The 17,014-nt window shown below is 43.5% G+C and overlaps 1 protein-coding gene across 6 annotated transcripts in view; it reads right to left on the minus strand.

Moving 5' to 3' along the window:
- The window catches only part of nalcn (sodium leak channel, non-selective), a 358,024-nt gene that overhangs the window by 265,361 nt on the left and 75,649 nt on the right, over window positions 1-17,014 (minus strand). For all 6 annotated transcript variants that reach the window (XM_072578059.1, XM_072578064.1, XM_072578061.1 and 3 more), the window contains exon 3: window positions 9,786-9,968. In XM_072578059.1, the coding sequence (XP_072434160.1) occupies window positions 9,786-9,968 (183 nt within the window). The remainder of the gene's footprint in view (window positions 1-9,785; window positions 9,969-17,014) is intronic.

Here is a 17,014-nt window from a genome sequence, read left to right on the forward strand (position 1 = left end):
ATGTTACTGGATTGGTAACTAAAGTAGGAAAGCAATAAAAATCTGGAATAAAAAGTGAGCCAATAGCGACTGTGCAATAATTATTGTTCATTGTCAAAAAGCCCACCTGTTTTACTAATGCACTTTAGCGAAGGTAATCTGCCTTCCTTACCTGGTCTGACCTACATGTAGCTCCAGATTCACAGTGATGTGGCTGACTATTATTTTAGGAATGGGCAATAAATTCTGGGCTAACCAGTGATGCTCACATTACGTGAACAAACAAAACAAATTGCCATAGATCACAACGTGATATGAAACCATGGACTAAATTCTACACGTCACGGGTGCCTAATTGAAAGCTGTCATGCAAATCTTGCTCCAATAAAGAAAACTTAGTTGCAATCGGCCATCAATTGCACATGTTGAAGGAAGCATCTGCATTAAATGGAGTCATGCCTTGCACAGTACAGGTTCACTTGGTTTGGTATCCACCAAATGTGACCAGATTGGTTGGGGTTTAAATTTTAAATCTTGTAGGATTTTGTGTTTCTTCTTAATGCTTGTGAAAAGCTGAAACACTGATAAACTGCCTTTTGATCCACTGTTAACCCCAGCAATGATCGGTAAGGAACTGCAAAAATCATAGAATAAATGTAGATGGTCTTACACGTACCGCTGAGGTGCTGGTGAGACCATATCTGGAGTACCGTGAGTGATTTTGGTCTCCTTATTTTAAAAAAAGGATATTACCTCATTGGAGATAGCTCAGACAAGGCCTACTAGGAAAATCCCTGGTATGACAGGATTGACTTATGAGCCACAATTAAGCAGTTTGGGTCTCTACTTATTAGAGATTAGAAAGATGAACAGTGATCTCCTTAAAACATAAGATTCTTAAGGGGCTTATGCTGAGGATGTTTTACCTCATGGGAGAGTCTAGGACCAGGGGGCTTAGTTTTATAGTAAAGGGGGGCTAATTTCAGACTGAGATGAAGAGGAATTATTTTTTTCTCTGAGGATTGCAAGTCTTTGGAATTCCTTGTCAGAGAGCTTCAGGTTAGAGTCTCTGTGTTGATTTTGAGTTTGCGTTTGTTTTTGCTTTGGTGCCCCAGGAAGAGGGCTGTTTTATTTTCCCTTTGTATTGACTTTGAAAGAGGTGTGTGTGTGTGGGCTTTTAATTTAACCCCATGCTGCCGCTGGATCCCAGAGTACTTGATGAAATTGGTGTAAGGGGTATTTTAAGGCCAATCTTCACTAACTCTCCTGAACCATCAATCCCTAACCATTCTTTCACTGGATACAGGCCTCCTTAATTTCTCTTGACTGCAGTTAAGAGTCAACAGAATGTTCTGGAATCACACATGGACCAGATCAAAAAGGACATCAGATTTCCATCAATGATTTTTTTTTAAATGGCAATTGATGGCAGTTGCGTGGTCCCCACTAATGAGACCAGCTTTCAATTCTAGATTCTTTGCTAGCTATATTTAAATGCCACGACGTTTAGTGGTGGGATTAGATCCAGTGTGCCCAAACTGTCAGTGTGGCCCTCAGAGTTACTATGCCAGTGACACAATGGCACCATCTTCCCCAGATCTGGCCAGCATCAATAATTCACAGGAATTTCAAATTTAAAAGTTGAGTTTTTTTTCCCCCCTCGGGTCTTCTAAAGGTTATGACCCAGTCTGAAAGTATGAGATTCTGCTGTACAATGCAATGGCAAGCATATTCCACAGATATCTGCAACTTCTCTGAGCACAGACAGTGCTGTCAAAAAGCACTTCATCTCATATTATTTGTCATTTTATGAAAGGCGGACTGATGGCCAATCTCCAGTGGAAATAAAAAGCAAGTTATAGACGAGAGCCATTTTCCAATGTTTCTGCTTGATTTCACATTTTGAAAGAAAAGTCAAAAAGAGAAAACATCTAAAGTTCCTTCCGCATTTCAATGTCAACTTAATTATACTTTTCAACAACAGCTTACATTTATTCAGCATCTTTAAAATTGCAAATAATATCAGAAGGCACTTCACAGAAGTGTAATCAGACTAAATCTGACACCAAAGTATGCATCAAGGTATTAGGAAAGGTGACCAGAGCTCAGTCAAAGAGGAAGGTTTCAAGGAGCATCTGCATGGAGAGAGGTAAACAGAATATCAGAAGTTACAAGTCCACGCAGTTGATGGCACAGATGCCAACAATGGAGCTATTATGGGGATGCTGAACAGGTGAGAATTGGAGAAGGGCAGATACCAGGGTCACAGAAAAATGTGCAATGTCATCAAATGCATTATAGCTGGCTGACTGCTCTGGACTCAATGGGTGGCAGAAAAAGAGATTGTAACATAGAATAAAACAGAAGGACAGAATGTGATTGGAATCAATGCACAATGCCTCCTTATTTCTTTCATCTAAATATTTTCAAAGTATTGTTTGCATTAGTTAATACATTTGCAATGCTGTACAGCTTTCTACACAATGATATCTTTTAGAAATAAAAAGGGAGAAAATAATTAAGCTCGCACTGAGAAAATAAGCAAAGATTCTCAGGTGCAGCAGCTTCAGGGAGACCCAAGCTAATCTTACCAGACAGCTGATCTAATAGAACTAGACACCAGTGACCGTAATGGACAGATGTCGGTATTCACTGAACACTGTGCAGCTGTTAGTCAGAAACTTGCGATAATTTGCATTGTACATTAAACTACAGATTTTTCAAAGCAGCAGATGCATGGGATCACCATCACCTCCAAGTTACCCTCCATGTTACACACCATCCTGATTGGAACGATATTGCAGTTGCTTCACCATTGCCGGTTAAAATCGTTGAATTCCCTTCCCTACAGCATTGTGGTTACACCATAGGGACTGCAGCTGTTCAACAAAACAGTCACCATCACCTTCCAAAGTCAATTATGACATGTATAAGTACTGAGCCTGCCAAATGCTGACCCCATAATTCATTAGACAGGCAGGAGGCTGGAAGAACATGGCAAGCCAGGCGGCATCAGGAGGTGGAGAAGTCGACGTTTCAGGACTGGGGGCGGGTATGGGGGGAGATGCAGACAAAGACGGTAGCAGGGGCAGGGTGGTGAAGTGGGGATAGGTGAAAACAGGTAGAAGTAGGACCTGGCTGGTCAATAGGAGGAATGAATCTGGTTGGTGGCAGGGAACAGTGGAAGAGAGGAGGAGAGGAAGGGGCCCGGAAGGAAGGTGGGGATGGGGAGGGAGGTTATTTGAAATTGGAGAACTCAATGTTGAGTCCTCCAGGCTGTAGGTTGCCCTGGTGGAAGATGAGGTGTTGTTCCTCCAGTTTGTGGTGTGGTTCGTTTTGGCAATGGAAGAGGCCAAAGATGGTCCTGTCGGAAAGGGAGTAGTTGGGGAATTAAAATTGGCGTTGACTGGGATCTTTGTGCATGCTCCCAATTTCATCATTCCACTATTATGCCTTTGGATTGGATGGTATAATGGCCACTCCTACTCATAATACTATTTCCTAATTTTAATTAGGCTTAGGCACTGCTTCAGCTTTGTGCTATTATTGTGATAAATAAAAAACTCACATTAAATAACCTTCTGCTAAGAAAAAAGGTGTATGGATTCCTAGGCTTTGCAAATTGAGGCATAATAATGTGAAAGCAAAGAAATTACACTTAATTTTCAAAAACCATTCATTAGCGTCTACTTGGAGTATAGTGTCCAGTTCAGGACACCACATGTAAAATGGAATCTCTTGTTCTAAGAACTGATGAACTTGATGCAGGAAGCGTACTTTGTTAGGGTAGGTGAATCTTGCATTAAAACAATACTAAACAAATATTTGCGTCAGTTTTTATTGTGGAGAAAGAAATGAAGGCTAGGATACTCAGGGAAATAAATATATTTGCTTTGAAAACTGTCCACATTACAGAAGAGAAAGTCCTTATCAGAGGACGTTGTGGGAAGTTATGGAAGAAATTGTGGGGGCCCTGGCACAGATATTTGTTTTATCCAGAGTCATGGGTGATGTGCTGCAGGGCTGGAGGGCAGCTACTGTTGATGTTTAAGAAAGGCTGTAAGGAGAAGCCTGAGAGTTATATACAAGTGAGTCTGACACCAGCGGTGGGTAAGTTGTTGATTGGGATTTTGAGAGCTAGGATTTACATGCATTTGGAGAGAGGCAAGGACCGATTAGGGATAGTCAGCACAGCTTCGTGAACTGGAAATCATGTCTCATAAACTTGATTGAGCTTTATGAGGACATAACCAAAAAGATGGGCGGCACGGTGGCTCAGTGGTTAGCACTGCTGCCTCACAGCACCAGGGTCCTAGGTTCGATTCCAGCCACGGGCAACTGTCTGTGTGGAGCTTGCACATTCTCCCCAGTGTCTGCGTGGGTTTCCCCCGGGTGCTCCAGTTTCCTCCCACAGTCCAAAGATGTGCAGGTCAGGTTAATTGGCCAAGCTAAATTGCACAGAATGTTAGGTGCATTAGTCAGAGGGGAAATGGGTTATTCTTGGGAGGGTCGTTGTGGACTGGTTGGGCCAAAGGGCCTGTTTCCACACTGTAGGGAATCTAATCTAAAATCTAATTAATAAGGCAAAGCGGTAGACTTTGTCAACATGGACTTGAATAAAGCCCTTGACAAGGTTCTGCACGGTAGACTAATTAATAATGTTAGATCACATGGGATTCAGGGAATACTTACCAATTGGATACAAAATTGGCTTGACAGTATGAGACAGAGGATAGTGATGGAGTATTGTGCAGTAAGAACAGATGACCACACCTGCTCAACCATAATCCTCAACACCAGTGGCCCACAAGGCAGCGAACTCAAACCCTTACTATACTCCTTATATGCTCATGATCTTGTGGACAAATTCCAACCCAACTCCATTTACAAGTTTGTTGACAGCACCACCCTGTCAGATCTCAAACAATCAGGCTTTTGAACAGACCTCATAGAATAGAAACGTCACAGCATCCCAACAGTTCAGAAGCAGGCCATTTGGCCCATCAACCCCACACTGACCCTCTGAAGAGCATCTCACTCAGACCCACCATGTCTTTTGAGTGAATAAAGGAAACAAATTGCCTTGCCCTCTCTGGCAGAATTAAACTCTGATGCGAAAGCCTGTGGTTGAACCTCTCAACTCACATTGAGTTGAGGACCTTAAGTGGCTAAGGAAGGACCATCTCAGGGCTATTCCTGTGGATAACTAATTGTAGTCAGGCTTGTCACCTTGCATCACTATGACATTTGTTATCATGCAGGCAACTTGTCACATCAGAGAGGGAGCCGGGGTTGGTGGGGGTGTATCAGGAGGTGTGGTAAACTCCTCAGAGGCACTCTCTGTCCAGCCCTTTGGTTAGGCACTTCAGGCAGAGATCCACACCACCCCCTCTCCTTGAGCCCTTTGATCTAAGACCACCCCACATTATTTCCCTCTGTCTCAGGTCATCAACGACCCTGGGATTCCATGGCTATTCTTCTCAAAGCCACCTCTATGGTGCTGCTGAGTGCAAGAGGTGCCAGCCTCATTGGCCAGCAGCTCTTGGAGGGTATAACCCCTTCCCTGAGGAGCAGGCAAGACCCCTGACGCTTCAAGACAATTCTGCATCAGGAAGGACACAAAGACCTCAGAGAGGGGCCATAGAGATTTACTATAATAGTACCAAGGTTGAGGGAATTCATTCACATTGAGAGATTGGTGAAGCTGGAATTACTCTCAAAGAAGAAATAATTGAAGGGACATTTATTGGAGGTATTCGCGAAATGTTTTGATAGAGCAAATAATGAAAAGCTGTTTTCATTGGGGGTCAGGAACCAGAGGGAACAAAGCACCAGAGAGGAAGTGAGATTTTACTTTTTAGACAGCATAGCAACTTTGTACAGTCTGAAACACCTAATGAAAATGACAATGAAAGCCTGTTCAACAGTAAATAAAAGAAGGTCTTTGATAAAGGAAAACAAATAAAAAGGCCATAGGGAAGGAGCAGCAGGAATGGGATCAACTGGATAACTCCTTGAAAGAGCCAGCACAGGCACAATGGACAGAATGGCCTCCTTCTGTGCTGTCTGACACTGTACCAGAGGCATAACTTGGTCAAAATTACTTTTGTAAGGTGGTATGGTGGCTCAGTGGTTAGCACTGCTGCCTCACAGCACCAGGTACCCGGGTTCAATTCCACCCTCAGGCGACTGTCCGTGTGGAGTTTACACATTCTCCCTGTGTCTGTGTGGGTTTCCTCCGGGTGCTCCAGTTTCCTCCCATCATCGAAAGATGTGCAGGTTCGGTGAATTGGCCATGCTAAATTACCCATAGTGCGTAGGTTAGGGGTAAATGTAGAGTAATAAGGTTGGGGAATGGGTCAGGGTGGGTCACTCTTTGGAGGGTCGGAATGGACTTGTTGGGCCATATGGCCTGTTTCCACACTGTAGGGATTTGAAGATAACTTACATTGTAAATTTGGAAAATGAAGATGTCTGGTTCATAACTGTTTTACCTTCATACCTGGACTTTATATACTGCAAGTTGGCACAAAATAATTTGAGATGGGAATGGGGAAAATGTAACGCTAATAGAATTGGAGTGAAAATTGGGGCAATGCAGATTGTTGGGATAGCATGCAGGGAGATCTACTCTGCAGCTAGCTATACCAAACCCAGTTCGGAGGAAGGGTCACCTGACCCGAAACAGTAACTCTGCTTTCTTTTCATAGATGCTGCCAGACCTGCTCAGCTTTTCCAACAACTTCTGCTTTTGTTTACCAAACCTAGCCTGGAAGCAACTAACAGTGTAACAGAAAGCGCTCTCACTGCTTTACATGGAAGCCCTCGTTCCTCAGCAGAAAATAAACTGTCGTTTTTAAAAATAAATTGGTAACTACACAACATCCGCCCCCAATCCCAGCACTTCTTCAAAGCCTTAGTGGAGAGCTACATTTGTAAGTGTATAAATCAAGACATTAGAAGTTAAAGTGAAGCCCAAGCTTCACTTTTGATGTGTCCATTAAAGCATTCCACTGCATTTTAATATCCCAATTCTCTGCCAGGATTTTGTTTTAACAAAATAAGGAAACAAGGCATTAACAATGTTTTACAATACTGAAACAGTAACTGTACTGCATACAGTTTTGGTCACCATACTTGGTCAGGATGTAATTGGATTGGAGGCAGGTCAGAGAACGTGCATGAGATTAATCAAGAGATGAAAGGCTTGTCTGATGAGCAGAAACTGAGAAGTTTAGAAGGATGAGCGGAGATCTAATTGAGATGCTAGAGAGGTATAACAAAATATCTGTAAAGCAGATGTTTCCCCTTGTGGGGCAATCCAGAATGAGAGGTGATACTTTTAGACTGGGGGGGTAGCTGATTTAAAACAGAGATGAGGAGGAATGACTTCCCTCAAAAGGTTGTGAACCTGTTGGAGTACAGTGGATGGCAGGACACTGAATAAATTTAAGGAGGAGACAGACAGATTTTTAATTAGCAATGGGTTGGAGTTGAGGCTGAAATCGGGTTAGCCCGGATTGTATTCAATGGTGGAGAAGGCTCGAGGGGCTGAATCAACTACTTCTGCTCCATGTTCTCATAAAATTACAAAGTTCATTCATTTAAAAATGTGTTTCCTAGTAGGTAGAAAATAACACTGCCCTCTTTTGAGTTGGATCAACAGAAAAAGCTTATATTCTGTTTTACAGCAGAATGATTTGGAACTCAGAATCATGGACGGCATGGTGTCTCAGGGGTTAGCACTGCTGCCTCACAGCATCAGGGTCCCAAGTTTGATTCCAGCCTTGGGCACATGTCTGTGTGGAGTTTGTACATTCTCTCCGTGTCTGCGTGGGTTTCCTCCGGGTGGTCTGGTTTCCTCCCATGGTCCAAAGATGTGAAATGGCCATGTTAAATTGCCCATAGCGCTAGTGCATTAGGCAGAGGGAAATGGGTCTGGGTGGGTTACTCTTCGGAGGGTCGGTGTGGACTTCTTCGGCCAAGAGGCCTGTTTCCACACTGTAGGGATTCTAATCTAACAATCTGACAATTTGAGAACTCGAAAACACAGAGTCAAACACTGACCTGTCACAAACCGTTTGTTTGCTCTAAACAGTGTTGATTGTATTAGAGTAGAGTCGTGTAGTGGTTATGCTATTGGACTCAGTTCAGAGACACATGGAGACACAAGTTCAAAGCCCATCACAGCAGTCTGAGGCATTTAAATCCAGTTAATTAAATAAAACTGAAAGTAAATCTGGTTATCAGTATAAAACTACCAGATTGCTGTAAAAACCCATCTGGTTCATTAATGTGTCAGAGGACAAGAAATCTGTCAACCTTATCAGGCCTGGCTGATAGGTGCTTCCAGAGTCCCTGCAATCTGGTTGAGTTTTAATGTCCTTCAAAAAAGCCATTCAGTTCTATTAAGTGAGAAGTTCATTATCATCTACTGCAGGGCAATTAGGGATAAGAAATAAATTATGGACTTCCACAGCAAACACCTAATGGATGAATTTAAAAACAATCATTTAATTACAGGCACAGCAAAACTGGCCAAAGTTCGTGTCAAATAATTTACGGTTTTTTTTCAGTGTGCCAACCAATCTGAAAATTCTTCAGCCACAAGGAAGGCTGCTTTGACTTACTACCTATTTCTGCCCAAGTTACTATTAGAGCTAAAGAGATTCAAGAGTTATTTAATAACCAACCGAGACTTTGGGCAGGTCTTGCAGTGCTGCTGGCATTTCCTGGTCTAATGGTAGGTGCATAATAAATGTGTGTGTCATGGTTCTGGCATATCTCAGCTCTGGCTGGGAAGCAGTTCTGCTGGATGTTAACTTGACAATATGCTTCATTACATGTTTCCAGTACAATAGTCTTTCACATCAACTGACAAATCTTCTGGGATGACACTAATCTGAACAGCTCATTCATGAATACCTTGACTATACTTCCTTGACTTCATATGACACTGTAAAACTTGACAGCTTTGGTAAAACTCTTTTGTATCATTGTTAGAATAACTCTTGCCATGGCAACGGCCATGCTTTCTTCATTTTATAGACAAATTAGAAACAAGAGTAATTGGTCCCTCTAGTCTTTTGATAAGTTCATAGCTGATATGACTTGAATCTTCCTATCTGCCCCCATACCCTTTGACTCCTTTGTCAGTCTACACAACATAAACAGTACTGCTAGAGAGGCTCATCAGGTCTGGTAGTATCTATCAGAAGAAAACAGAGTTAACGTTTTGAGTCCAGTGACTCTGCATCAGAACTGTTTGTTAAGAGCTCAATTGACCCAAATATTACCCTGCTCAAACCTTAATACAATTGGCATGAGCAGCCAGGCCAAAGTGGACGGTCTGTTTATGTTCAACATAACCGTAAGTGCAGGAAAGAAGGGGTGTACCACCTTCGGATGGTGCCCCGTGCATTTGGTGCACCCCCAGAGAAGAGAGTTACCTCCCCTCCTTTTCTCCTGCACAGTCTTTAAACCCCATTCTGTCTACCCCTCCAAACCCTCTTCCTCCCTCACTAAATTTTGCTAAACCCTCCCCATCCAGACCCCCTTACTCAGCTGGGTTTGAGGCTCCATTCTATCCAGTAGCTCCATTAGTGAGCTCTGGCCTTGCCAGGAGTGGTGGAACTGCTGGCTGGTCTGACCCTGACCCAAGATGATACGATACATTAACATGGAAACATGTAAAAGAAAATGTGAAGCACACATAGATCCTCAGACAAATTGCCAACAGGAGTTTAGTAATAATGGGCTCGCCACCTGGCATTATGGCTACTCTTCTCATTGAAACATAAACATACCTTGACTATGCCACGAATGTGCATCTTTGCAATCATCTCGGAAGTGTACAGAAACATCAGGAGCGTGTCCAAGGCAAACGTCACATACTGAAGAGGTGGATAATGCTGAAAGGTCTTGGGAGTGTTCATGCAGACGGAAATAACGCTGATGATGGCACAAACTCGCAGCAAAGAGTGAACCCACTGCACAGAAAGAGAAAGTATGAGTAACTAGTTGTTTCCTTGAGGTACAGTGAAATCTAGATAGTACAGATTGTCACTGTGACAGGAAACAACTGTCTTTCCTTTACAGGTTATGGTTGAACATAACTGAGGAGATTGTGAGGCGATCCAAATCCCAGGTACATGCAGGCAAGGAAGGAATCCCACCATTCATTATGACCTTCAAACTGATACAGTGCAACACCATACAGTGTGACATCCTATGTGTAAACCAAGAATATGGTGCATCATTTATGCAATGTTATGCACATTTATGGTTTTAATGTCTGTTGAATCAGTTACAAGTTATTTCAATCCCTCAATAAGTATCTATTTTTGAGTGTCCAACCTTTGGGACTGTTCATTTAGAAAGGATTCATTGTACATCACTGGTGCTACTTTCAATATAGTCCACAGCTTCAATACACTGGATAGTTAAACTATTTACATGATAATTGCCAGTCAATAAATGTGTTAGGATCCATACTTCCACTCACTAATCATATCAGCTTTATCAGCAATGATAGAAACATAGAAAAATAACAGCAGGAGCAGGCCATTCAGCCCTTCAAGTCTGCTTCACTATTTAATTTGATCATGGCTGACCATCTAACTTAGTATCTGGTTTCTGCTTGCTCTGCATACACTTTGATCTCTTTAGCCCTAAGAGCTGTATCTAAAGCTTTGAAAACATTCAATAGTTTGGTCTCAACTACTTTCTGTGGCAGAGCTTACACCACAGTCCAGGTGAAGAAATTTCTCTTCATCTCAATCCTAAATGGCCAGCCCCATAACCTTAAACCATGGTTCTGGATTCCCCAGTCAAAGGGAACAGCATCCCTGCATTTACCCAACTAATTCTTGTTAAAATTTTAGACATATCTATGACATTACCACCGACCCGACCCTCAAGTCTTCTAAATTCCAGTGACTACCATCTGAACCAATCCAGTCGCTCTTCAAACGTCAGCCCTGCATCCCAGGAATCAATCTGATAAACCCTCACTGCATTCACCCATAGCCAAAACATCCTTCCACAAATAAGTAGACTAAAATTGCATACAATACTCTAGGTCTGATCTCATCAAGGCCCTTTACTATAGCAGCAAGACATTCCTGCTCCTGTACTTGAATCCTCTGCTATGAAGGCCAAAATACCAATTACCTTCTTTATTGCCTGTTGCACCTACAAGCTTACTTTCATCAATCTGTGTATAAAGACATCCAATTCTTGTTGCACGTCCCCCTTCCCCAACCTATTGTCATTCAAATAAATATATGCTTTCTTGTTCTTGTTACCAAAGTGGATAATTTCATATTTATCCACATTATACTTAATCTGCCATGCATTTGCCCATTCATTCAACTTGTTCAATCAACCAGCTCACATTATCAAGACTCAAAAAAATCCCATTTTCTGTGATTAGTCAGCACTTGGTGAACAATGCAGCGTGTGCCACAAGCTACATGACACACAATTGAACATAATCATTCAAACTTGTAAGGTGGCAATTTTATGTTTACTAGAAGTGACATACATTTATACACGGGGATCTATTTTCTGCAGAAAAGAATTTATTCAAAGCTTGTGTCTTTTTAAAAATGATTCAGAAGCTAAAAGATCTCATCATTCACTCCATGTCAACGACTCAGCCAAACAGGGCCAATTTGCCAACCCATCTTTTTCTCCTTTAATATGAGTTGTTGCGATTGTTTGAAATTTGGCAGTATTGAGCCATCATGAAGACTGCAAGGCAAAAATCTTTGGGAGCATGTCTCTCTTTATAGCAACATTCAAAATTATTTTCTTTTTTTTTCAGTGACATCTGAAATGTTACTTCTTTTAATCAACCAATTATAAAAGATAGTTCAAACATTCTTCACATTAGATCTAATATAACTCCTAACAGATATAATGCCTTTCTTCAAGAAGTTTTGATGTGATTTTCCACACCTGTTTACAAGATTTTATTTACATCCATATTACCTTGCACTTAGAGCAATTCTTTCACCAACTTTGTACATTTTTGCTAACTTATTTCACACAAAGTGAAAAATCACACAACACCATCATCAGCCAGAGCTCCGAAAGCTAGTGCTTCCAAATAAACCAGTTAGACTATAACCTGGTGATGTGTGATTTTTCATTTTGTCCACCCCAGCCCAACACTGGCACCTCCAAGTCACACACAAAGTGAATTCAACTTCCACGGTTTGCAATATTTGACCAGTTTGGAGCCAATTACAAAGGCAAATTGAGATATAGACATAGGACCGAAGGGTCTGTTTCCATGCTGTACATGTCTATGACTCTATGACTCTATATCTTAGGTATGCTTTTTTTTAGATTAGATTCCCTACAGTGTGGAAACAGGCCCTTTGGCCCAACAAGTCCACACCGACCCTCCGAAGAGCAACCCACCCAGACCCATTCCCCTACATTCACCCCTGACTAATGCACCTGACACTACGGGCAATTTAGTATGGCCAATTCACCTAATCTGCACATCTTTGGACTGTGGGAGGAAACCGGAGCACCCGGAGATTAAGGCACTCCACTCAATATTTGACCCTCTCCCTTAAAACAGACATTACCTGACAAGATCATAACAGAGAGTGTGCAGATTGGGTTTACCAAACTGGTACTAGGGTTATGGTGACATAAAGATACCAGAGAATCTATGGTTGTTCAAACATTTGATAGAGATGTTCAAAACTATGAAGAGCTTTTCCATTTACTCATGGGACGTGGGTGTCGCTTGCTGAGCCAGCATTTATTGTCCGACCCTAGTTACACTTGAGAAGGTGGTGGTGAGCTGCCTTTTTGAACTGCTGCAGTCCACCTGCTGTTAGGGAGGGAATTCCAGGGTTTTGCTAAAGACAGTGAAGGAATGTCAGAATTGTGAGTGTCTTGGAGGAGAACAAGCAGATGGTGGTGTTCCCTTGCATTTGCTGCCCTTGTCTCTCTAGATGGAAGTGGTTGTTGGTTTGGAAGGTGCTGTCTGAGGATCTTTGGTGAATTTCTACAGTGCATCTTGTAGACAGCACACACTGTTGCTACTAAGTGTTGGTGGTGGATGGAGTGAATACAGTACCAATCAAGCAAGCTGCTTTGTCCTTGGATGGTGCCAAGCTTTTTCAGTATTGATGTTGCACTCATCCAGGCAAGTGGGGAGTATTTCATCATACTCCTGACATGTGCCTTGGAGGAATTGGAAAGACTTTGGAGAGTCACGGGATGAGTTACTCACTTCAAGATTCCGAGCCTCTGACCTGCTCTTGTAGCCACTGTATTTACACGGCAAGTCCAGTTGAGTTTCTAGTCAGTAGTAACCTCTAGAGTGTTGAGAGTAGAGGGTTCAGTGATGGTAACATCATCAGTATTGAATTGTCTCTTATTGGAGAGGTCTGTTACCCGCCCGCGACCTCTTCATTTCCAACTGCCACCGAGACATTAACCACCTCAACCTGTCCGCCCCCCTCCCCCACTCCAACCTCTCACCCTCGCAATGCGCAGCCCTCCACTCCCTCTGCTCCAATCCCAACCTCACCATCAAACCAGCAGACGGGGGTGGGGGGGGGGGGGGGGGGTGCAGTGGTAGTTTGCCACTGTGATCTCTACACCGCTGAAGTCAGACGCCCACTTGAAGACACCTCCTCCTACCGCCCCCTTGACCACGACCTCACCTCCCATCACCAAACCATCATCTCCCAGACCATACACAACCTCATCACCTCAGGGGATCTCTCATCCACAGCTTCCAACCTCATAGATCAGGAACCCTGTACCGCCCAATTCTACCTCCTACCCAAGATCCACAAGCCTGACTACCTCGGCCAACCCATCGTCTGTTCCTGCCCCACCGAATTCATCCCCAACTACCATTATATCCCCCCAGTTCAGCAACACCCCACATATGTTCGGGACACCATCCATGCCCTCCACCTCCTCCAAGACTTCCGTTTCCCTGGCCCCCAATGCCTCATCTTCACCATGGACATCCAGTCCCTCTACTCCTCCATCTGCCATGACCAGTGCCTCCAAGCCCTCCACTTCTTCCTCTCCCGACATCCCCACTAGTACCCTGCCACTGACACTCTTATCTGTTTGGCTGAACTGATCCTCACCTTCGACAATTTCTCCTTTGAATCCTCCCACTTCCTCCAGATGAAAGGGGTAGCCATGGGCACCCACATGGGCCCCAGCTATGCCTGTCTGTTTGTCAGCTACGTAGAACAGTCTATCTTCTGCGGTTACACCGTCACCATTTCTCACATTTTCCTCCGCTACATTGATGACTGCATCGGTGCCACCTCATGCTCCCGCGAGGTGGTTGAACGATTCATCAACACATTCCACCCCGACCTTTAATTCACCTGGACCACTCTGAGACCTCCCTCCCCTTCCTGGACCTCTCCATCTCCATCAACGGTGACCAACTCAACACTGACATTTTCTACAAACCCACCGACTCCCACAGCTACCTGGATTACACCCCCTCCCACCCTGCCTCCTGCAAAAATGCAAAACCCTATTCCCAATTCCTCCGCCTCCACCGCATTTGTTCCCAGGAGGACCAGTTCTACCACACAACACACCAGATGGCCTCCTTCTTTAAAGACCACAATTTTCCCTCCCACGTGGTTGATGATGCCCGCCAGTGCATCTCATCCAATTCCACACCTCCGCCCTCGAACCCCACCCTTCCAACCGCAACAAGGACAGAACATCCCTGGTCCTCACCTTCCACCCCACCAACCTCTTTATACTTTGCATCACCCTCCGCCAATTCTGTCACCCACAAATGCAGCATTTAAGGATGGACTGTTTGTGAATGGTGCTGAACATTGTGCAGTCAGCATCGAGCATCCCCACCTCTGACCTTAAGACGGGCATTGATGAAGCAGCTGAAGATACTTGGGCCTAGGTTGCAACCCTGAGGATCTCCTGCGGAGATCTCCCGAAACTGAGCCGACTGACTGCCAACAACCACGGCCATCTTCCTATGTGTCAGGTACGACTGTGGAGAGTTTGCCTCCTGACACCCATTGAATACAGTTTTGCTAGGGTTCCTCGGTGCCACATTCCATCAAATGCAACCTTGGATGTCAAGGTCTGTCACTCTCACCTCCCGTCTGAAATTCAGCTCTTTTGTCCATGTTGAACCAAGGCTGTAATGAGTTCAGGAGCTGAGTGGCCCTGGTGAAACCCAAACTTGGCATCACTGAGCAGGTTATTGCTGAGCAGGTGCTGTTGATAGTTGTACTGGTGACAACTCATTCAAAGAACTAGCAGAACAGTCTGAATGGTCTCCATCTGTGATTTGCTTTCTTTAAGTATATATCCAAGTACTTTCTTTTAACAGCAATATCAAATTTGCATTCAGTACATTTAAAGACAGAACATTCTAGATTAAGCTAAAAGCTTAGTAAAGAGATTGTTCAGATTTCAGAATTGTGGGAAATAACAAGCAATGCAGTTGAAAGGGAAACTGTACATTTGGATTTCCAAAAGGCATAAGGATATCAAATCTACTATAGAAATTGCAGCTTGTGGTGTAAGGGGGAATGCATGAGATGTTAGGCAGATAACAAGAAACAGAGTAAGGATAAATGGATTATTTTCAGGTTCACAGCAACCAACCAGTGAAGTGCCACAGGAATCTCTGCTGAGGCTTCAGCAATTTATAATTTATATCAATTACCTGCACAAAGGGATGGAATGTGTGGTTGCTAAATTTGCTGATGACACAAAAATTGGTTGGAAAGTAAGCTTCAAGAGGACAAAGGGATATAGACATATTAAGTCAGTGTCCAAAATTTGGCAGATGGAGTATAATGTGGGAAAATGTAAACTTCCCTCATTTGACAGGAAGCAGGGAATTGAATTGAATTGAGTTTATTGTCACGTGTACTGAGGCCCAGTGAAAAGCTTTGTCTTGCGAGCAATACAGGCAGCATACATAGAAAAACAGCATATTATCCAAGTGGAGAATGCAAAACTCCACAATACAGAGGGATTTGGATATTCTGGTACATAAATCACAATTTACAGAGACAGTAAGCGATTGGAAAGGCAAATAGAATGAATGTTGTCATTTATTAGAAGAGGTATGGATTACAAAAAAATAGTGACACGTTGCTGTAGCTGGTGATAACATGGGCGGCATGGTGGCACAGTGGTTAGCACTGCTGCCTCACAGCGCCAGAGATCCGGGTTCAATTCCCGCCTCAGGCGACTCTCTGTGTGGAGTTTGCACATTCTCCCCGTGTCTGCGTGGGTTTCCTCCGGGTGCTCCGGTTTCCTCTCACAGTCCAAAGATGTGCAGGTCAGGTGAATTGGCCATGCTAAATTGCCCGTAGTGTTAGGTAAGGGGTAAATGTAGGGATATGGGTGGGTTGCGCTTCGGTGGGGCGGTGTGGACTTGTTGGGCCGAAGGGCCTGTTTCCACACTGTAAGTAATCTAATCTAATCTGGAGTACTGTGTACAGTTTTGATCCCCATAGTTAAAAAGATATAATTGCATTATAAGCGATGCAAACATGATTCACTTGACTGATACCAGGGAAAAGGAAGTTTTCTTATGAGGCAGGGATGTAGAGTGAGCCATTGGAGTTCCCAGGAATGAGAGATGATCTTATTCAAGCCAAGTTGGTCTTGAGGGGACTTGTTGGGGTGAAAGCTAACAGCATGTATAAGACCATGAGACATATGAGCAGAAACTGGCCATTCATTCCATTGAGTCTGCTCCACCATTCAATGAGATCATGGCTGATCTGATCATCTTCAACTCCATGCTCCTGCCTTTTCCCCATAACCCTGTGATTGCCTTAGTAATTACAAATCTGCCCATTTCACCATTGAATCTAGTTAATTACCCAGCCTCCACAGTCCTCCGTGGTAAAGAATTCCATTGAATCACTACTCGTTGAGGTAGGAAATGCTCCTGTCCTCTTGACCCAGACCCTCCCATAAGGAGAAACAACCTTTCCAAATTGACCCTGTCAAGTCCCCTCAGAATCTTGAA

Source organism: Chiloscyllium punctatum, chromosome 9 (assembly GCF_047496795.1).
Source record: "Chiloscyllium punctatum isolate Juve2018m chromosome 9, sChiPun1.3, whole genome shotgun sequence".
In the NCBI taxonomy this organism is placed as follows: domain Eukaryota; kingdom Metazoa; phylum Chordata; class Chondrichthyes; order Orectolobiformes; family Hemiscylliidae; genus Chiloscyllium; species Chiloscyllium punctatum.